This window comes from Danio aesculapii, chromosome 11 (genome assembly GCF_903798145.1).
Source record: "Danio aesculapii chromosome 11, fDanAes4.1, whole genome shotgun sequence".
NCBI classification, from domain to species: Eukaryota; Metazoa; Chordata; class Actinopteri; order Cypriniformes; family Danionidae; genus Danio; species Danio aesculapii.
Window position 1 is genome coordinate 37,841,242 of NC_079445.1, and position 24,139 is coordinate 37,865,380.

The 24,139-nt window shown below is 34.8% G+C and overlaps 1 protein-coding gene across 4 annotated transcripts; it reads left to right on the forward strand.

The window, feature by feature from the left end:
- Nucleotides 1-1,365: 1,365 nt before the first annotated feature.
- Nucleotides 1,366-22,302, forward strand: il17rc (interleukin 17 receptor C). 4 transcript variants are annotated; one of them, XM_056467696.1, is made up of 17 exons: nt 1,366-1,447; nt 3,473-3,808; nt 6,366-6,588; nt 6,671-6,723; nt 6,816-6,855; nt 8,326-8,426; nt 10,466-10,565; nt 12,231-12,275; nt 12,603-12,724; nt 12,875-12,931; nt 13,013-13,070; nt 14,755-14,972; nt 15,893-15,949; nt 16,035-16,077; nt 16,196-16,291; nt 19,537-19,572; nt 21,195-22,302. In XM_056467696.1, the coding sequence occupies exons 2-17, from the start codon at nt 3,677-3,679 to the stop codon at nt 21,881-21,883; spliced, it is 2,070 nt and encodes a 689-aa protein (XP_056323671.1). In that variant the 5' UTR covers nt 1,366-1,447; nt 3,473-3,676; the 3' UTR covers nt 21,884-22,302. The 4 variants fall into 4 exon arrangements, with proteins under 4 accessions (XP_056323671.1, XP_056323668.1, XP_056323669.1 ...); XM_056467693.1 differs by having other exon boundaries at nt 12,603-12,931; XM_056467695.1 differs by lacking the exon at nt 1,366-1,447 and adding an exon at nt 3,322-3,381 and having other exon boundaries at nt 12,603-12,931.
- Nucleotides 22,303-24,139: the final 1,837 nt, after the last annotated feature.

Genomic DNA, 24,139 nt, shown 5'->3' on the forward strand with positions numbered 1-24,139 from the left:
TGCTTTACATAAACAGGAATAAAATAAACAAGTATGAGAAAATAAAAACAACAGAGAATAAAAATGATTAAAAACAGATTAAAATGTGTTAAAAGAGGTTGTAAAAGAATGGAAAACAAACAAAAAAAAAGACATAATATGATGTGTCGGATGTAGCACAGTGCTCATTCAGTAAAGGCACAGCTAAACAGATGTGTTTTCAGTCTTGATTTGAATGTGCCTAATGTTGAAGCACATCTGATCATTTCTGAAAGCTGATTCCAGCAGCGGGGGGCTCTGTAGCTGATGGCGGATTCACCCTGCTTTGACTGAACTGTTGGAATTTCTAATTTACTTGATATTAAAAATCTGAGTGAACTGTTTGGTTTGTATTCAGTGAGTATATCTATTATGTATTGAGGTCCTAGGCCATTTAGTGATTTATACCAAGTAATAATATTTTCAAATCTAATCTGAGTGTAACTGGGAGCCAGTGTACCAGATTTTTTGGTTCTGGTCAGAATCCTGGCAGCAGCGTTCTGGACGAGCTGCAACTGTCTGACTGTCTTTTTGGGAAGGCCAGTGAGGAGTCTGTTACAGTAATCCACCCTGCTGCTGATAAAAGCATGAACAAGTTTCTTTAAATCCTCAATAGAAACAAAGCATCTAATTCTTACAATCTTTTTGAAATGATAGTATGCTGATTTATTTACTGCTTTGACATTACAACTGAAACTCAGATCTGACTTCAGATCCAGTAGTTAGAACAAGCAGCAAATATAATTTTTTGAGTTAATTAATTTTTTCAGATTAGTGTTTGAAAAGAAATATCCCATAAAATCTTGGTGCCACAAACAATATATGAATAATAATGAAAGCAAATGTTCAAATGATCAGTATTCACTGTATTTTGAAGTGTCTATGGTCACAATAAACACTATATTATTAAATTTCAGCACATTTATACTGTTGTGATAACTAGTCATAGGGATTATCTGTATTATCTCTGAATAAATTCTCAGGAGGGACTGCATTACTCTCTGTTTGGGTGGTTACTGTCGGTTATTAATTGACTCTTAAATCCAGGTGTATTATTAAAATCAGTTGCCATGAAACAAGAAATATAGAGGCGCTAAACAAATCCACTTGGTTACAGAGAACAGGACTTTGCACCTGGCAGTGGTTACAGTTTTACGAAGCTGCAAATAACTAATATCATATAGCAGCCCGGTTAATTTTGAGCAAGCATTACTTTTAAGGTTTTCAACGGAGGTCATTTGCATTTGTGTGTGTGTGTGTGTGTTTGTGTGTGTGTTTTGATTCTCAGATGGGAGGGGTGAGTCTCTCATGCACACTCAGAAATCACTCAGCGTCTCATTTAATGATTGTGTGGCATATGTGAAGTCATATGAGCATTTACTGTACCCACTCTTGCATCTTACTCTCCTCTTATTAAGACCTCGATGCAGTAAGTAACTTTTAAAAAAATTTTTATAGCTAGAGTAATATATTTTTGTGTATTTTATTGTGATTTTAACTTTAGCTTACTTCAAGCTTGCAGTAATATTTTAGTGATCATTTGACCTTCTTGAGTTTTTTTTTAATTGTGGGATTTGTGTTGTTGTGTATTATAAATTTCAGTTATCCAATATAATTATTAGGTGGCCATCAAACAATAATGTCCAATAAGTTACATAAGTATTTCTAAGATTGTTTTTAGATTGTTTACCAATTTTATGCCATTTTCCTCAAATTAATTTACTGATTGTCGGTTTCGTATGGTTTTAATAGTGTACTTACATCTTTAACTGTAAGTGTACACATATCCTAAATAAATATTTAAGCAGTTTAAAGTAAAAGCTTGCATAATAATAATGATAACAATAGTAGTAATAATAGTAATCATAATAAAATATGTATTTTATTGAGAGTTATAAAAGTTACCATGTCCAAACAAATGTTGCAGCAGCTTTTTGTTACATGTAAATTTAATTTGTTTTATTAAATTTAACTTGTGGTGATTTTTATTTAATTAGCTTAGCAACTTTAGCAAGAGTTTTCCAGGGCATCCGCTGCATAAAAAAACAAACTGCCAGAATAGTTGGTGGTTCATTCCGCAGTGGTGACCCATAATAAAAAAGGGATTAAGCCGAAGGAAATTATGAATTTTAGCAAGTGTTCTTGTTTTTTCTTGCTTTTATTTTCTGGGTGGATAAAGTAAGATTTCCTGAAGTTCGCAATTGCAATATGTAGATGCACCTGTCAAGAGTATTCATTCATTCATTTTCTTTTCAGCTTAGTCCCTTTATTAATCAGGGGTCGCCACAGTGGAATGAACCACCCCTGTCGAGAGTATTTTCGACAAGTTTTTGTATGTTTAGCTTAAAAAGTGTGTTTAAGCTAAACTATAAAGGCATAGTTTACAATCCAATTTAAATTTGTGCGACATGGTGGCTCAGTGGTTAACACTGTCGCCTCACAGCATGAAGGTCACTGGTTCGAGTCCCAGATGGACCAATTGGCATTTCTGTGTGGAGTTTGCATGTTCTCCCTGTGTTGGCATGGGTTTCCTTTGGGTGCTCCGGTTTCTTCCACAGTCCAAAGAGATGAGGTACAAAACCAAATTGGCCATAGTGTATGTGTGCGAATGTAAGAGTGTATGGGTGTTTCCCAGTACTGGGTTGCAGCTGATAGGGCATCCGCTGTGTTAAACAAATGCTGGAATAGTTGGTGGTTCATTCCGATGTGGCGACCCCTGATGAAAAAAGGGTCTAAACCAAAGGAAAACGAATGAATTTGTTTTATTATTCTGTCATCATTTATTTACCCTTGAAGTTGTTCCAAACCCTAGGAATTTCAAAACAGAAGATACTTATACCTACTTGAAAAATAAAATAAAATAAATAAAAACGTGAGTTGTGCCTTTAAAATCAACGTTACTATGTTATTATTTAATTTACTTTTCCACTAGGATAAATATAATAAATTAATAAGATACAATTTCTGACATCATTTCCCTTCACTTGTTCCAAACCTGTTTGACTTTCTTTCCTCTAAAGATATAATGAAGAAAACTAAAAACCTGTAACCATTGACTTAAATTTGTATTTCCTACAATGAATGTCAGTGGTTAGCAACTATTTCAGCTATCTTATTAAAAACAAAGAACAAAAATCCTAAAACCACCTGAGGGTAATTAAATAGTCTTTAAATGTTCCCATTTGTTTGAATTATCCCTCAAGTGGCGTGTTTACATACTAAACAAATGAAAGTAGGCATTCCTGCAAACATGATTCATAAACACCCACGTTATAACCGGGAAATCTGTCATTCACAGACACACCTGAGCCTCGTGCGTACTGTACGTCAGGTGACTTTACCGGACACAAATCTACTTTTCATGTAGGACCAGGAGCTGAAATGAGATATTAAAGAGCTTGAAAGGTTTATATCAGTGGATGTTAAAGGGTCGTTTTCTGTTTACTTTCTTCAGGTAACTTGGACATTATGCTGCATTGCTGCGAGTTTTCGCGCTTCCTGCTCGGCGAGACTCGAGTAATACCCGGACTGGAGATTTGGACTTTGTATCCGAACTGATCAACAATGGTCCTTTCTGATCAAGTTAAAGGATATACAGCGAAGTATATGTAATCTATGGGATTTTGTTGTGAAGTAGTTTCGGTTAAACGCTTGTTGGATGCGACAGCGAAACTGTTACGCAATGAATTCGACGTCGTTTATATTAAAGCTGCTTTTATTGGCCGGTACCTGTGTGTGTTCAATGGAGCGGGTCACACACCGTCCAGAAAACAACATCATCTGTCCTCAGGTTGAGTATTTGTGCAATAATATTGTAATACTATATGCAATGACATACACGGACTACTGTAATATTCAAGTAATATTACAATGGTTCATTCCGCTGTGGCGACCCCAGATAGCCTAAATAAGGGACTAAGCCGAAGGAAAATGAATGAATGAATAATCATACAATATAATATGCAATAATATATACAAGAATATAACTCCTAAATTTAGTGTTGGTATTAAGTTACTTTTAAAAGTAATATATTGCAACCATGCGTCACTTAAAAAGTAACTAAATATGTTTTAAAGGAAAGTAATGTGTAAGTATGTGTTACTTAATGTTATTTATTTATAATTTTTTAAGAGTAGATATGTTTAAGATTGAAATATATTAATAAAAAAAAACTTTACCCAAACTGTCCATTACTATAAACTATAAACACATAGAAACAAAAATGAAAGAAGTACTGTGCTATATGCAAGCATCAAAACAATAATACAGCTTTGAATGTTGTTTACTATGTGTACTTTGTTTTTTATCTACAGTATGCAAATTGTAATGTCATCCGGTTTTATAAGGATTTACAGAAAATGCCCGCCAAAGTGTCAGTCGTCTAGTGTAATAATTTACATATACATTTTTTAAAGACATTGTTAGAAGAGGAGTCGTCTGATTACATATTAAAAACTATTTAAGAATGACAAGGTACAAATTAATTTAATATATTCTTAAATGGTCATTCATCAAGTCCCAGTTAAAATAGCTAAAACATTAAAGAACATAAAAGTGGTTAGGGTTTAAATGTAGGTTAGGTTTAGGGTTAGGTGCATGTGATTATGCGTGATTAATTGTAATTACTATAGTAAATACATGAAATGTGTAACTAGGACATTCTAAATTAAAGCATTGCCAAATTTATTATTTTATACTCATATTGTTAGTAAAATAAATATATAAATATATAGTTGAAGTCAGAATTATAAGCCCCCCCCCCCCCCCCCCCCCCCCCCCCGTTTAATTTTTTTCCCCTAATTTCTGTTTAATGGAGAGAAGATTTTTTTCAACACGTTTCTAAACATAATAGTTTTAATAACTAATTTCTAAAAAATTATTTATTTTATCTTTGCCATGTATAGTCAAATAATATTTGACTAGATGGTTTTCAAGACACTTCTATACAGCTTAAAGTGACATTTAAAGGCTTAACTAGGTTAATTAGGTTAACTAGGCAGGTTAGGGTAATTAGGCAAGTTATTGTATAACAATGGTTTGTTCTGTAGACTATTGAAAAAAATATAGCTTAAAGAGGTTAATAATTTTGGCCTCAAAATGGTTTAAAAATGTTTTAAACTTCTAACCGAAATAAAACAAATAAGACTTTCTCCAGAAGAAAAAATATTATCAGACATACTGTGAAAATTTCTTGCTTCTTTCTTGCTCTGTTAAACATCATTTAGAAAAAAATTAATAAAGAAAAAAAAATTCAAAGGGGGCTAATAATTCTGACTATAATATATATATAATCTAGCAGTAAGATTTTCTAGTAAATTAAATAAGTTTATAAAATGAGCAATTAATACTTTTTTCTGTTTTGTTAATAGTTCCAGAATTCATTTTGTTATGCAGATAAATGTTTTATATTTATGAACAGAAAATATTCCCATAAATATAAAAACGTCTGTTATGTCTTTAAGTATAATGTCCATTAATTAAATTATTGTATTAAAATTTTGAGCCAGTGATGCATGTTAAACCTAGTGATATTCAATATTTATGCAACTAGACGTTTATAATAAATAGTTACATTTAGACTGTCTCTTTAAAACTAGTTCAGTATGTCCAATTGGCATTAATTAGTACTTTTCCAATAATTAGGCCCACACTGAATGTCAGATTTTTGAGCCTATCATTCAATCTATTTTTTTTACTTATGTAAATGTATATACATTTATATTTATTCGGTTTTTATATTATATTGTATTATATTATATTATATTATATTATATTATATTATATTATATTATATTATATTATATCATATTATATTATATTATATTATATTAATTTTCGTTCGGCTTCATCACTTTATTCATCAGGGGTCGCCACAGCGGAAAGAACCGCCAACTTTTCCAGCATATGTTTAACACAGCGGATGCGCTTCCAGCTGTATTGGGAAACTATATTATATTATATTATATTATGTATAACAAAGTTTGTTAAGTAATTTTTTTTTGTTTTTAGTAGACTGCAATCTAATGGAATTTGCATTGTCAACCTTAAACAAAAGATAAAACGTTCTTATTTCATGGGTTAAATTTTTTGTCACTATACTTTCAAAATAATCCCCCTTAAATCGGCAGATTTTGTACAAAATTCTGCACAGAAATAAGAAAATAATGTCCGCAGATTCTGTCTGGCCCTGCCTATAATTAATAAAAATAGGACTAAATTGTTTTATGTAGCAGACTTCCCTTTTAATTAAAAAACAAACACAAATCAGATGTCTTGTAAGTCTAGTCTAGACACAGTTTATGCAACCGAGCCCTGAGCATAACCTGGATGATGTTTGTGTTTTCAGACTCTTTTAAACTGCAGCTTGGGACACACAAACCCTCTCAGCGCTGCTGATGTAACCTGTTGCCCTGCCTCTGTATGTCATGCTGTGACCGTCAAGCCCAAACTGTGCTGTTACAATGAGGATTGCAAACCATGTTTTTGGATCAACATCCAGTTGAGCTTCATTGAAGATACAAAGGATGTTAGTGATGGATCAGTATATGAAGGATCTGAAGAAAACAGCGGTACGTCTTTGTAGCAGCATCCAATTAGAGTGTATGGTTCACAGAAATATGGTTTACATAAACTTAACCCTTTTGATTGCAGGAGAGGATTCGGAATATGAGTCTATATCAAATGATCATACGCAATGCCAAATGGTAAGTGATTTATTCATTTATATACAGTAAATATAAACAATCTGAATGAGGAATCACCTTTAATCTTTAATATGTGTTGTTCTTTTAAACAGAAAGAAAACTTTAATTGTGAAGAACACACAGATGATAAAGGTAGGCCAACTGCACTTACAGAAAAGAAACTTTAAATATCCTTTAGTTCTGTTTCAGCATTATGGTTGTGACATTTGCAGTACAACTTGAAACATAAATTCACAGAGAATGTCTGTGTTAACTCTTATTGAGACATCTATATTTCCCAAAAAGCAAATAAAAAAACAACTAACCACATAGTTAAGGGATTAGAAAAATATCAATCTGTAAATGTGTTTTATAATTTAATTAGGGTAAATAAACATGCATTATGGATGTGGCCAAACGAGTTTACATTATACAAATAAATTTGTAGAAATTCTGTGAATTAAACTGCACAACCCAAGAGAAATAATACTAAGCAAGAGGAAGTTTGAAATGAATGAGAAAATGAACAAGAAAACAAATGTAGAACAAAAACAACATAGTATCATTCTGAAAACGTAGCACGATATACATTTCTGGAGATCCCAAATTATGTAGCTAGAAGTACGTATGGCTGCATTTCGTCTTTAAAACGAATGCTAGGAGGCGGTAGGATGCCTTTTCTTTTTATGCTTACCAGCTGACCGCTTACATCTGTATAGTCGGCTTTCCTGTTGTTACCAGTTAGTCCAGTAGCTCGCCATGTATGTTGGTGGACTTGAGACGCAGAGAGGAGCTGACCATGACGATGGGGTTTCAGAAAGCAAGTAAGACAAAAACAGGAGCCAAAAAATAAATAAACAAGTAAATAACATGGTGAGAATGTGGTAAAATCAGAAATCAGGCAAGTGCTTTTTCTGGATTGCTTTTTAAAACTGTTGGTTGGGTTTAGGGAAGTGAGTGGGTGGTTCAATCGGTGCTTTTCAATTGGTGTTGGTTGTGTTCAGGGAAGGAGGAGGGTGGGTCAGTCGATCGGTCAGTCAGTCAGTCAGTCAGTCAGTCAACAGCAGGATTTTTGCGAGAACAGCAGGCGCGAATGGCACTCGCGAGAGAAATTTGACACCTGAAAAAGCATACACGGTGGCCTCTGGTGGATTTGCGAAAACAAAAACTGCAAAAAACGTAGCTCCAGGGATGTTTTTGGTGGTCTCCAGAAATGTATATAGAGGTACGTTTTTAAAATGAGCCTGGGTTGAACAAAAATGTTCCTTTTATTTTCTATTTTGGCATTCATGAGGAAAAGCTTTATTATTGATGTGACGCTTCATTTGTGATATGAAATTAGCACTTGTGTGATTGCGTTAAATAAAAAAAAATGTTTTGAAAACATTGACTGAGACATTTTTAGTACTTTTTCTATACTGTAAAATACAAGCATACACAAACAAATTACTCTAAAAATGGTTTTGGTGAAAATATTTTTTTCATGCCGAGGTTTTGCATTGCTTACTTCAGTGTTAGCATGCACATTTAATAAGCTGTATATGATTTGTTGAAGTCAGCAGTTGTATTCATTATTGTTTTTGTGTGACACTTTAATAATCTCTTTGTCTTCTCTTCATATAGTTACTATTGCAGTTTGTTACCAATCAGCTGAAAGCAATGAAATGCGGTGCAAGAGATTAGACTTCACTGTGGTTTCTTCTGAAAGGCACAAACCTCTCAGTGTGAGTATCACCTTTGTGTATATTTATTATGGCCGGTTGGTTGTGGAGGTCTCTAACAATATCCATCTTAGGTTAAAAACACTTTATTTCCCTCATAATATAGATTGCAGCATCAGGTCTTATAATCAAAGTGTCTGAAATGTCGGGTTTAAGATTCCAGTTTTGAAACCACTCCCCCTTTGTGAGCCTGCTTTGCTCTGATTGATCAGATCATGGCCCAGTCTGCTGTGATTGGTCTACCGAACACTGATAGAAACCAAACACTCATGACCATACTTGACTTCAGCACTTGTAAACATAGGGATTCAAACAGTAACAATAGAGAATATTTTTACATGTAAATGTACGTTTATGACATTAGATTGATATTAAAATATTATTTAATGATGGCAAAGTACTAATTAATTGTTGCAGAAGCCAAAAATACACTGTATGGGTCCAAGTTAAAAAAAAATTATGACAAAAATTATTATTTTAATATTAAGTAAAGCTAGTGTTCCATGAATATTAGTAATATGCATTGTTTATGAGCTTAATTAGGCAATCTTAAATGTGATTTTCTCAACATTTACATTTTTGAATTATTATTTTTATAAAAATAAATTAGTTTACAGCTTATTACTTATTTGATATATAGCTGTTTAACACGAAGCTAGAGCATCATCTGCTGTTAAAAACTGTCCTAGAGCGCCATTTGCTGTTAAAAAATAGCCTAGAGTGTCATCTGCTGTTAAAAACTCTCCTAGTGCCCCATTTCTGTTAAAAATAGTCTTAGCACCATATGCTGTGGTAAGGTAAAACTAGCATAAAGCATCATCTGCTGTTTAAAGCTGGCCTAGAGTGCCGTCTGCTAATTAAAACTAGCATAGAGCGCCTTCTGCTTTTCGAAACTAGCCTGTGCACCAACTAGTTTAGAGCGCCATCTGCTGCTAAATCTAGAGTGCCATCTGCTGTTTAAAACTAGCATAGAGTGCCATCTGCTGTTTAAAGCTAGCTTAGAACGCCATCTTCTGTTAAAAACTAGCATAGAGTGCCATCTGCTGTTTAAAGCTAGCTTAGAACACCATTTGCTGTTAAAAACTAGCCTAGAGTGCCATCTGCAGTTTAAAAATAGCCTTGAACGGCATCTGCTGTTTAAAAAATAGCCTAGAGCGCCATCTAGTGTGAAAATAACTTGGAGCACCAGCTGCTAATCGCAATCGCAATTTTACATGTTGCGATTAGCTAATCGCAAGAGGCTGCAATATGAAACATATATTATTTAACTTCCTCCCACCCAGAGCAAATGCGTGCCTGCAGTCTGTGTGTGATAGTCTTACTAGCCAATTGAGTGAGCACACTTTCATTCTGCGCAGTCAGAATTGTGCAACCGAACTATGCGGAACTCCACAATAAAAAAACAAGCAAACAGGAAAGTGCGGACGAGTGGGATGATGGTGTCTGCCACTTCAGAAGCATTATTAGACTAATTAATATCAAAGAAAAACAGCACGTCTGTAATATGGGAATATCTTGGTTTTAAAGTCCCAGACACCAAACAAAACCAGGTAATTTTTAGCTGTCACAGAATTGCTGCCACAGCACAAGAAAATACAACAACCAGCACCTAAAAAAGCACCACAGGTGGTTATATGAGGAGTATCTTGCTAAAAAAGTGAACTGAAAGTATTGCCAGTGATACTCAATCTAGTAGCAAGCAAAGTACAATTTCAGAGTTGTTTGCTAATATAAGTTGATATCTTTTCAGTTCTAATCACAAGAAGCTACGATACAGAATATTGAGCTGAAGCTTGACTACAAAATTAAATCGCTAATCAAATCAAAATCACTGTAAAATATCTGTTAAAAAATTCACAATTAGATATTTTCCCCAAATCACACAGCCCTAGTTTCAATGCAGACCAATTTGTCAAGCGTAATGTACTTGAAAAGGTAAAGAGTGAAGCAATGCTGAATTTCCAGAAGATCCTGATTGTAGAAAACGTTTATGAAACTGGTGTCTGGATTGTAATCTCAGTGTTACCCTTTGTGTCGTGCAGCTGACTCTGGTGGAGTATGAAGATGTTCACTTTGGCAGAAAAATGACAATCACGGTTGGATCGAAGAAAACGGAAGCTGAAGTTCCTACATTAAAAACAGGTGGCTATTGTTGGACTACTTGTCACACATTTAAATAAATAATAGATTTTTGTAATATTTTAACAAGAAGGCTCTTACTCTATGTTGGGCGGCATGGTGGCTAAGTGGTTAGCATTGTCACTTCACACCAGGAAGATCACTGGTTCGAGTCCCAGCTGGGCCAGATGGCATTTTAAGTGTGGAGTTTGCATGTTCTCCCCGTGTTGACATGGGTTTCCTCTGGGTGCTCCGGTTTCCCCCACATGCTGTACAAGTGAATTAAATGAGCTTAATTGGCCGTAGTGTATGAGTGCATGTGTGAATGTGTATTGGTGTTTCCCATGCCGGAATAGTCGGTGGTTCATACCGCTGTGGCTACCCCTGATGAATAAGGGACTAAGCCGAAGGAAAATTAATGAATGAATTATAATACATTGATTATAGCTTTAAAAATATTTCACAATGTGATTTTAATAGTCTTTAATGGAGTATATTTCAAACAATGTGAAATCTGAAAATGCTAATTTGTTGTTAGTAATTTTTTGCTTGTATAATTTGTTTTTGTTAGAAGTCTTATAGATTTCTATGTTAAATTTATGTTTTATATGTTTATTTTTTGTCATTTTTTATTTTAAACATGCTTTATGCATTTTTATATTAAAATTATGTTACATTTGATAAGATTTTGAGGGCATTAAAAGGAAATGCATGCAAAATAATTGTTAAGGCATTAAGAGATTGTAAAGCAGCGACTGGCTGTCATAACTTCTGAAAGGCATCTGCACTAACCAGTGTTTTTTTCAGCAGTAGTTGCTGTAAATCAGGGGTGTAAAACTTTCTGGAGGCCTGCATTTCTGCACAGTTTAGTTCCAATTCTGCTTCAAAACATTTACCTGGATGTTTAAAACAAGCCTGAAGGACTCAATTAGTTTGATCAGCTGTGTTTTATTGGGGTTGGAACTAAACTTTGCAGAGCTGCGGTCCTCTAGGACAGGGGTCATCAAACTTGTTCCTGGAGGGCTGGTGTCCTGCAGATTTTAGCTCCAACCCTAATCAAATACACCTGATTGAGCTAATCAAGATCTTAATAGGTATACTTGAAACACCAAGGCAGGTGTGTTGAGGCAAGTTGGAGCTTAACCCTGCAGGGACACCGGCCCTCCAGGAACAAGATTGGTGACCCCTGCTCTAGGAACTGAGTTTGACACCTGTGCTCTAAAGCATAGGACTCAAACTGGATCCCTGGAGGGCCGCAGCTCTGCACAGTTTTACTCCGACCCCAATAAAACACAGCTGATCCAACTAATCAAGGTGTTCAAGACTACTAAAGACTATTCAGCAGGTGTGAGTTGTAGGTGATTGGAGCTAATTTATTGCAGAGCTGTCTGTGGCCCTCCAGGAATTGAGTTTGAGACCATTGCTCTAAAGCAGGGGTGGGCAAACTCGGTCCTGGAGGGCCGGTGTCCTGCACAGTTAAGCTCCAACTCTGATCAAACACACCTGCTTATAGATAATTAGTGATCTTGAAGACACTGATTAGCATGTTCAGGTGTGTTTGATTAGAGTTGAAGTTAAACTATGCAGGACACCGGCCCTCCAGGACCGAGTTTGCCCACCCCTGCTCTAAAGGCAGCAGTGTAGAATGTGTGTGCTGTTTTTATTAAAATATGTATTTTTTGTTGGTAGTGTGTTCCTCACCAGACCTCTTCAAGAACATACAGCAGTGTAAAGGTATTAACTGTATTTTGTGTCTATCTACTGTATAATGAAATATCTTTCCTCGTTTGAACCTGCAGTAAAAACATTTTAAGACATAACTTTAACAGGGCCTTTAGAATAAAAAATAAATGTTTCTGAATGGCTCAATCACTATGTGGTGCTTTGTTAAATCACCAAGACTTCATCATAGAAATTTGACTCTTAAGATTTAAGAACTTTCTTAAAAGAATTGATAAATAAGACCTTTGTTGGCATCATAATTTCTTATTTGTAGGACCAAATCCATAATGTTTGAGCTGATTTCACTTCACGTGTCATGTTTTCTTGTGTTCATTTTAGGTCTTAGAATTCAGACTAAAACGCACAAGGGCCTGGATAAGATGATATTGATCATTAAAGATGAGGGAGCTTCTCAACCCTTGTACACATGCATGAAACGCGGAAGAGAAGGAAAATGCTGGGTCAGTGAACTCGCAATTTTTTCTGTCCAAATAACTCACAGCCTGAGGACTTGCTGCATACTTACTGAGAACGCACTGTACAAACCTGTTTGTTCTTTCTGTCGTCTACCCCTTCTTGGTAATGTATGTTATACTTTATTTGTCTTTCAGCCCCTGCCAAATAACAGCATTCCACTGGCATCAATCACAGACTGCATCTGTTTTCAGGTGCTTTTCAAACACATACAGATGCAAAACAAAGCCCAAACTATTTGTTCATGACTTTCATTTGCCTTCTGTTTGCTTTAGGCTTGGAAGCAAGATTCCGAACGTTCTGAAATCTGTCCCTTTGAAGGGCATAAAACAGGTATTTCAGAGCCTCATTTTGTTGACAAGAGCGTTCAGATCCACCTCTCTTCACAGTAGTGCATTTCATTTAAAACTCAAGACTGGCTTCAAGACTACTGTGGTTTAAGACTTTGTTTTAGTTTGAAAATGTTATGATTTATTATATTGATCAAAACAGGCAGAACGGTAGCTCAGTGGTTAGCACTGTGATCTCACAGCAAGAAGGTCACTAATTCGAGTCCCGGCAGGGCCATTTGGCATATCTGTGAGGAGTTTGCATGTTCTCCCCTTGTTCGCATGAGTTTCCTCTGGTTGCCTTGGTTTCCCCCACAGTTCAAAGACATGTGGTATAGGCGAATTGAATAAACTAAATTGGCCGTAGTGTATGGGTGTGTGTGAATGAGTTTATGGGTGTTTCCCAGTACTGGGTTTTGGCTGGAAAGGCTTCAACTTCCGCTGTGGTCACGCCTGATAAATGCAACCCAGGCTCATTCTGAAAACGTAGTTACGTCGACGTTTCTGGAGACCGCAAATTATGTAGCCTGAGGTATGTATGGTTGCATTTAGTTTTTTAGATGAACGCTACGTGGAGGTATGACGGCGTTGCTTTTCACGCTTACCGGCTGACCGCTTACCTCCGTGTGGAGGGCTTTCCCGCCGCAAGCAGTTTGTCCAGTTAGCTTGACGTGTACGTCGGCGGACTTGAGACACAGAGAGGAGAGTAGTGGTTTAACCCCCAGCGTCCTGGCCAAATTTGCCCACTGGCCTCGGTCCATCATGGCCTCCTAACCATCCCCATATCATAATTGGCTTCACCACACTGTCTCCTCTACATCAATCAGTTGGTATGTGGTGGGCAATATGGCTGCCATCGCGTCATCTAGGTGGATACTGCACACTGGTGGTGGATAATGAGAGTCCCCCAAAAATGTGTAAAGCACTTTGAGTGTCCAGAAAAGGGCTATATAAATGTAAAGAATTATAATTAACATTATTAAAGTAACATTTAAAGGCTTAACTAGGTTAATTAGGCAAGTTAGGGTAATTAGCCCCAGCTAGGTCAGTTGGCGTTTCTGTAAGGAGTTGGCATGTTTTCCCCGTGTTCGTGTTTAATTGTGTTCGGGTTTAATTGTCCGTAGTGTATGTGTGTGAATGTCAGTATGGGTGTTTCAAAGTGATAGTTTGCAGCTGGAAGGGCATCTGCTGTGTAAAACATATGCTGGATTAGTTGGCAGTTCATTCCGCTGTGGCGACCCCAGATTAATAAAGGGACTAAGGCGAAAAGAAAATGAATGAATGAATATAACGATGGTTTGTTCTGTAGACAGTTAAAAAATATATATCGCTTAAGGGGGCTAATATTGACATTTTAATAATTTTTTTAATTTAAACTGCTTTCATTCTAGCCGAAATAAAACAATACAATGCAATATTTGTTTATAAAGCACATTTAAAAACAATTAAGGTTGACCAAATTGCTGTACACAGTATTTTAAATATTTGAAAAAGAAAAAAGTGCTAATAATTTTGATTTCAACTGTGTATGCTGAGAAATTTGTACACATATGAGTGGTAATTTTATTTATTTTAAGTCACATTGCACAAAAATGATAATGCACTAAAATGTTTTATCTTCTATAGAACTTTTTTTTACTTATCTTATTTCTGTACTTATTTACTTTACTTATTTCTTTCTCCTACAGAATTCAGAGCCAATGTCTTGAGAAACACATCAGTGTCTGTTGTCCACATGAAGACAAATGACAATGAGCCGATGCTGAGCTGGAATTTAACATCCCCCTGCAGGATCAGTGCTGAGCTGTGGCCGTGTCTCCTGCAGGCGGATGGAGAATGCAGAGAAGTTAAAGGATTTAGGCAGCAGTGCTGTAACACCTGGACAGAAAACAGCACTAAACTATGGGTAAATAATATATTACATCATGCAAAGCTTTCTCTTTTCAAGGCTGTAAATGAAGCAAACATAATTGGAATATAGAATACAGTGATATTTTCATATATTTCATCATTAAGATTTCACATTTAAGTTAACAAGTGTGTTACTTGGTCTTTTATTTTATTTAAATATTACTAATATAGGTAAGTTGCATTTGAAATTTGTGGAAAAATCAAACATTGGATAATAAAATGTGCAAGAAAATGTAAAAATGTCAAATTTTCAGCATGGATATAGGCGATGTGTGTGAATGGTAACGAACTCAACTGATAAAAGACAAAGTCCACCTCCAGCTCTCCCTACAAAAATGCTTGCTGCACACAAACAGCTTTGCTGTATCAGCCCTGACAGCATCGCGGGGGAAAACATGCAGCAAACCCTGTGAATCATAGAAACAAACACATATGACCATTTATAAACGGCTCAATACTGCTTGCCGTGCATAGACGTGGTCTCACCCAGTCATTGGGTCTCACAGCTTGGTGGGTCTGCCTTGCCTTTGGAAAGCACATGCCCTCATGAATAATTAAGAAGCAGGGTTTTCTCATAGGATATGAAAACTCAGCTATAAATAATAATGAGAAACCGACATCACTCCACTAGCTGATTCGCACTACGTCACTGATTTTAATCCCGCCCCCAAAATTATTTTAAACCCGGAAGATGAATTAGCTGACAGGAGCGAACATTTTCTTAACTGATGTTCAACACACACACATCTGTTACAATTTCAAAAAAGTACTCCAGGGTGTCTTGAACCTTTAATTTAGTTTCACTTTTTATCTTGGTGAAATGTAATACCACCTCTACCTCCACTGAGGTCAAAATCAATAATTGTTCTTCCAGCTGTTAAAAAAGTTTGCTCTGCTGTTATTTGTCTTGGGCAGGCATCCGGGTCGTTCGTGAAGATCAGGTCTGAAAATCAGCAGCCTCTCTGCGTAATGGTACGAAAACATCACTCATTTTGATTTCCTTCGGACAGACCATGAACACAGTAAACATGATTCATTCCTTGTCTTTTGTCTGCAGCTTAAAGTGGATGAAGAGATTGTGCAGTACTGTCAACATTCCTGTAAGTGTGAAGATAAAGCACCACTAATCATTGTCATTTGATCGCAGTCATGCGTGTGTGTTTGATGTACTTAAATCAACATTTGCTGTGCCAAATGTAATGACGGTTGTTGTTTTAGTGGAGCGGCAGTACTGGAGTCTTCTTCTTCTCCTGCCGCTGATCGTTGTTTGTCTGACTGTTGTTGGAGGACTTCTGCTGGTGAACAAAATCAAATGTAAGTCTTTGTCCATCTGTTCATGCACAGTTGTAAGATGTTTTGCCTCTCAGGTGGAAAAAATAAAATGACTTGCATTCTCAACTAAAATCATTTAATTTAAATCACACACACACACAGGTTGGCTTTTGTGATTTATGAGGATTCTCCATAGGCATCATGTATTTTATACTTTAAACACTGCTGGTAACACTTTATAATAATGGTCCATTAGTTAATGTTAGTTAATTTATTCATTAACATAAACAAACAAACTGTGTGCGTGTGGGTTTACTCCAAGACATGCGGTACAGGTGAATTTGGTAGGCTAAATTGTCCATAGTGTATGTGTGTGAATGAGTGTGTATGTGTGTTTCCCAGTGATGGGTTGCAGCTGAAAGGGCATCCATTGCATAAAACATGTGCTGGATAAGTTAGCGGTTCATTCCGCTGTGGCAACCCCTGATTAATAAGGGGACTAAGCCGAAAAGAAAAGGAATTAATTACAACAACACACAATTAGTTATACATGTATTACAGCATTTATTCGTCTTTGTTAACGCTAGTTAATGTTATTTAGGTTAAATAAAGTTAGTTCATGTTAACTCACAGTGAGTTAACCAATGTTAACCAGTACAAGTTTGGATTTTAATGTTGTTAGTTGTTAAATTAGTTGATGTTGATTTATGATTAATAAATGCTTTACTAGATTCTTCAGTTTTTGGTTAATGTTAGTAAATACATTAACTAGCATTAACCAATGAATCATTATTCTAAAGTGTTACCAAACTGCTTATTATATGTCCTTACCTCCCCACCACTAATCCCAAACTCAAGCAAATATTAGATATGAAAAAAGTAAGATTTTACACAGTTTTAAATTATGAGGACACAGTCCTTATGAACCACTTCAACACTGTAATAACTACAGTAGGTCAGACCCATGTCATTATACAAATTTGTGTCTTCATCAATCAATCAATCACATCCAACACTACATACACACTACAATTAAATACAGTTGCTGTCATTGTTATTCAACCACTTTTGAATTTTTTTCTTTTTTAAATATTTCCCAAATGATGTTTAACAGAGCAAGGAAATTTTCACAGTATGTCTGATAATATTTTTTCTTCTGGAGAAAGTTGTTTCATTTCAGCTAGAATAAAAGCAGGTTTTAAGGACAAAATTATTAGCCCCTTTGAGCATTTTTTTTCAATAGTCTACAGAACAAACCATCATTATACAATAACATGCCTAAGTACCCTATCCTACCTAGTTAACCTAATTAACCTAGTTAAGCCTTTAAATGTCACTTTAAGCTGTATAGAAGTGTCTTAAAAAATATGTAGTCAAATATTATTTACTGTCATCATGGCAAAGTGATGTGTTGAAAAAATCTTCTCTCGATTAAACAGAACTTGGGGGAAAAAACAAACAGAGGGCTAATAATTACTAACATTGTTTGCAACTGGATGTATTTACAGTTGAAGTCAGAATTATTCACTCTCCTGTGAATTTTTAACTTTTCCAAATATTTCCCAAATGATGTTTAACAGAGCAAGGAATTTTTCACAGTATTTCCTGTAATATTTTTTCTTCTGGAGAAAATTGATTTATTTCAGCTAGAATAAAAGCAGTTTGTTACAGTTACATTTTGTTAAAAACCATTTTAAGGTCATTTTAATTATTAGCCCCCTTAAGCTATAATTTTGGGGGGCTAATAATTCAGGAGGGACTTCAACTGTATATATGACTAAACTAAAATCTACTTTATTACCATTAGTTTTTATTTAATTTTACTTTATTCTGTTAACTCTGTAAGAAAAAAAAATGCCATGGACTAAACAGTTATTTTAGCCAGTTTTCATTTCCTGAAAACAAAACAAGACAAGCAAAAATGGAGAATTGTTATGGGCCCTTTTAATATTTCTGGGTTTCTCAGCAGGGGAAGTCAGCTTGGTTGGGTAAACTTCGAGCGCAGTGAATGGGAAAATACCAAAAATATATATTTTTTACAATTATATTTACTCAAATAATAAAAGGAAAAAAACATGATTGTGTTGTCAAGAAAATACAAAAAAAATTACCAGTGAATGCATTAGAAACACCTCAAATAATCGTAAAAATTTTTTTTTTTTGTAATTTGATGCAAAGATGATATGTAAATATGAATGTAAATACATATAAATGCTCATGTTTTTTAAAAAGATAAAATATAAAAAAAACTTTCAAGGATTTAGGATTCTTATGACCAAATAAAAAATGTAGTAACCGGCTTGGGAAAAGGGTCCATTAAAGAAAAAAAACTTGTTAATAGTTTGTTAATATCCATTTAAAAATCTATGTTTGAAAAAGACATGAATAAATATATGTAACTCATTACTTTAATACATATTATAAGTCATTAAAATATATTTAAAAAAAGTAAAATTTCCACCATGAAACTCTGAAAGAACCTAATCTTCTAGTCATTAACTACATAGCGCAGGAGATTGGTTGCTGTGACCTCGGCAGCCAATGAGCTTGCTCCTCATCAGTTCTCCTTATCAGCCAATGAGCTTGCTCCTCAAAATTTCTGCGGCATTTTACGCTGTTAAGCTGTGGCGCATTTTCAGAGACCTTCCTCCACCCAAGCTCCACCTGTGTTTATATCTGCTACGGGGGTTACATGTATAGTATGTTTGCTGCAGCAGCGTGTTATATTCTCAGATGGTATGTCTGTGTATATACTGGCAGTAGCAGGTCTCTGTGCTTGCTCTGCCATAATAATCAAAGCAGCAGCAGCGTAGCAGATCTATACCGTCAAAACCAAATACATCCACCATGCCATATAATTATACATTACCTTACTAAATCCCAAGAGTGTTTATGACAGAAGTAAATTTAGCATATCCTAGCAGCTAACTTTTCTGCTGTCAAACTACAAGTGACCAAACACATTATATCACTGTGTCCAGAGAACATTTTTTTGTTGAGTTTTTTTTTTTTTCTACTCTTCTCAATGGATCTATTGATGCGCTTTTGGCAGTGGCACATATTTTTGTGCTGATCTGTGTTTAATGCATTTATCCCATCTAAGCCTGCTCTTTGTCTTTTCCTTCTGCCATTTTCTGTTCTTTCATCCATTTTGTGAAGTCTGTGAATCTTACGCTCTTTTGATGACATACATATTATAGTCATTATAGAAAGTGTTATTTTAGATGTATTATAGAAAGCCTTTTTTGTGTGATGAAATGTTTTATTCTTTTATATCCCTCTTACAGGGTCTCTGAGCGAATGGGACAGACGTTACTCTCAAGGTATGTACAGTGAGGTTTACAGTCATGTGTACACAAGAAGCATTTTAGCATTAGCAAAAGTTAAATTTTCCAGATCTCAAAACATATTTAAAGCTTTTAATAATCGTTTAATTTTCAATAATCCATGGAAAAATACTCTTTAGAAAGTTCGAAACTTAATACACGATAGCAAGAGTTAAAATGTGTTAGCTAGTTCAACACAGTTCCTTCATGTTGTCCCAGCACAAACTGATTAAGTTAATTGGATTGTTTTTGCAAATTTAAGTGGATTAAACATAAAACAATTAAGTTTTTCCAATAAAAACTCAAGAATTGTGTTGATTCAGCTCATTTTAAATAATTTGAACAAGTAGCACAAATATTTTTGAGTGACTGTAGCATATACTCTACATGAGAAAATACTATAGTCATTTACAGTAACTACTATTGCATATTTAAACCACTCTATAGTAAAGTGTATTATATTGTATATATTATAACTCTTTATGAATGAATGTAATAGCATACTGTTGTACTGGTGTTCTTAATATTGTAGTACACTTACATTTAGTTTTACTACAGTAAACTGTGGTGTATAATATGTGATATAGTGCAAAGTTTTGTACTGCATTGGGCACACTGCAAAAATTCTTATTTAGATTGTTTTGTCTTGTTTTTAGTCCAAATATCTAAAAATGTTTAAATTAAAGAATTTTCTAAACAACCAAAACATATTGTCGTTTTTAGAAATAGTATGTCAAAATTAAGTGAGTTTTTCCTTAAAACAAGCTAAATAATCTTGTTTTTCCTTTTGGCATGAGATTTTTTTTTTGCAGATTTTTGGATTTTAGAAATTTGGATAAAAAAATAAAAATTATGTATAATAATTATACAGATTTTTAATAATAATATAATATAAAGATTTTGTAGATATGTAGACTAGAAATATATAAAAATTCATTCATTCATTAATTTTTTTTTCGGCGTAGTCACTTTATTAATCCGGGGTCACCACAGCGGAATGAACCACCAACTTATCCAGCACATTTTTACACGGCGCATGCCCTTCCAGCCGCAACCTATCACTGGAAAATAAATAAAAATTATATAAGTATAATAATTATAAAAAATTTTTAATGATATAATATAAAGATTTTTTTTAGATATTTGGACTGGAAATAAATTTAAATTATATACATATAATAATTGTAAAGATTTTTAACAATAATATAATATAAAGATTTTTTTTATATTTGGACTGGAAATAAATTTAAATTATATACATATAATAATTGTAAAGATTTTTAACAATAATATAATATAAAGATTTTTTTTATATTTGGACTGGAAATAAATTTAAATTATATACATATAATAATTGTAAAGATTTTTAACAGTAATATAATATACATTTTTTTTTTAGATATTTGGACTAGAAACAAATGAAAATTATATAGTTTAGTAAAATTTTAAATTGTATGGATGAAAAAACTATTATTTACTGTAAATTACTATAATATTTTTGTATGTGGGAAAATACAAAGCTGTTACAAATATTCAGACGGTGAATTTTTTTTATAGTCAACTTTGTCCCAATAGACTTTACAATATTTGCCTCATGATCTCTTCCTGTCTGTGTGTAGATACAAGAGGACAGGTGTTATTGCTCCATTGCCCTGCCAACAACTCACATCTGGTGTGTAAACTGGGCCAGTTGCTTTCTGAGTTGGGTTTTGGAGTATTTCTTGACTTATGGAATCTAGCAGATCTTGGTTCACGTGGTCCGGCAGCGTGGCTCCATTCTAAGCTCGATCACATCAAGAAACATGGAGGCAAAGCCCTGCTTTTGCTTTCTCAATCAACACTACAGAGAGCCGAATTGTACTGGGATGCTGCAGTGGAAGGTCAAAACAATCCGGAAACAAACTGCTCAGATACATTAGCTTCAGCTCTGGGGTGCATTTTTGCCGACCGCCAAAAGGGCGACGACGTGCAGCGGTTCATTCTTGTGCACATAGACTCTCCTGAACTTCTCGTCAATGTGGAGAGTGACCTCCCAAAACTGTTGAGAGGCCTGCCACTCTATAAACTGCCCTCGCAGGCTCAGGGATTATTAGCAGAACTGTGTTTGGAGAAACCAAATAATGTGAACGGGAAGCTGAAGAAGATGTGGTGGATGAAAAGGGCACAGAGCAAGTTGGCTACAGGAACGCAGAACTTTTGTAAAATGACAAGAGTGAGGACTGAATCCATGAACACCCAGACAGATTCACTCAGTGTCGACATGGAAGACACAGAGGAGAGAGTTTGTCTCAGACATGAACTGCACTGACGTGTTGTTTGTATGGACTATGACATTATATGAAAAATACACATGTCCAAAAAGGTACTATATCTAAAAAAAATTATGTTGATGGTGTGCTTTTCTGGGCATAAATGTAAATTTACAGGTTTTTGATATGTGGTTTAGTGGCTCTATAGGAATGTCACTGTGGTGTTGTGCAAACAAAGACTTACATATATGTACATGACCTAAAGTAGGTCTGTATGGGAAATGTTTACATGAGGAAATTGAAAAGTGCAGACACTGCAGGAAGAACTTTAGACAAAAGAGGTAAAGACTTCAAATTCCAAGATGCGAATTCCAGTGTTGGGTTTAAATTCCTGTGCTGGGTAAAGTTACTTGTAAAAGTAATATATTACAATCTTGAGTCAATTAAAAACTGTGTCCTAGATTCTTTTTAAGGAAAACAGTGTGAAAGTATGTGTTTTGTGGTTATTTTTGTGTTGTTTGTGAATTTTTAAAAGAGTAATGTAATGTAAGTTTGTAATATATTAGTATATATGGGATATATTATATTCATTCGGCTTAGTCCCTTTATTTATCAGGGGCTGCTTCTTGGTGTGCGGCCACAGTGCTAACTACTGAGCCACCGTGCCGCCCATATTTATTATATATTACTTTTAAAAGTAACTTTACCCAAAACCGTCCAAGATATATACATATTTATACTGTTCACATGCGATTGTTATATATGTATATAACCATCTCATTATATTTCCATATGTATTTCTATTTGGAAAGGGATGACCTCTAACTTACCATTTGCATGTCTGCTTTTATTTAATAGTTGTAAATAATTCGCTCTCCTTTAGTTAACGTAAATGTAAACCTCTGAACGTAAATTCTTTTTGAAATGGCATATATTTTTCTAAACTAAACATCTATAATGTGCAATAGTGTGGTTGTATGCAGCTTATTAACACTTATCCATGTCAATATTAATGATGTCAATGGTGTTGTGTCATAGGGTGACCAGTAAAATGTAGAATAGTCACACAGATGGCCAAAATGATCAACTGAGGAACTTTCTACTGTATCTAGATATAACTTAGACAGTTTGGCTTGCCATTGTTGTTTATGGCTACCCCAACAAGACGAGTATACTGACCCCCTTAAATCTATAATGATGTTCAAAGGTAGAAAGCTTTTGACTGCCACCCTTGAAATTGTCCCATTACACTATCCAGCAAACCACCAGACTTGTCACAATGAGCTCTATGCACAGCTAGAGATTTAAAGCTAACGATAAACTTCCGGTGAAAGCTTAATGTGACTATTTTCAATTTCACAAGGTTGTTTTTACAGCATCGATGTTGTAATGTAATTACAATACATTCAGTTAAATAGACTTAAGCACTCATTTAGTTGTTCAAGCGTAAAACGAGATGAAAGACCGTTGTAACCACTAGCATCGTCAGTAGCAACAGGCTAACACAGAAATTCCATTAAAAATACTGGGGTAAAATAAATGGTCATATTTTAAAGACATGGCAGGGGGAAATGGAATTTAATGCAGTGCTTCTTGGTCTGAGATCCACTTCATATCGTATATCTAATAGGCAGTGAAGATCGCTGATTTTTAAAGAAATCAGATCTTAAACGTGACTATTTTGTAATGGAAAGACAAAATATGCCTGGCTTGAAATTAAAAGTCTGTGTGCATATATCCCATTAGAGTCTATAAAAAGAAGTTATGTTGGGGGGCAGGGTAAAAATACTGTACACCAGACCCACTGCTATAAATAAGCTCAGTTATCTGAGAAGCGCAGTATGACCTCAGCTGACTGAAGAAAACTAACTAGAAACAGAAAAGAATTAAGGTAGAGTTGGTTTGATTTCCACGCATTCAGACTTTCTTCTTAATAATATAATTTCAGAAAAGTATTCACTACAAATTTTAAACAGTGAAATCATATTAGCAACCAATGACTACCAAAGTACAACACATTAAATAGTGCTAAGTCATACTTGCATGTAATTTCAGTCAGAATTTTCAAAGTACCATGGTAAACAATGTATAGAGCTGTCACTGAACGATTGTGCGAATATAAAACCAACTTTACCTCAATACAGAAAAAGACCCGGGGGCGCGAAATTTGTCTTATAGTCAGAGAAAATGGTGGTAAATATATTGTATTTCAACTGCTGTGTATTTTAAACATATCATATGTTAAATACGGTTATAAAAACGTTCGTTCATGCGCCTGTGTCATGTGGTGTGTGTATTTTTGCTGTCAAATTATT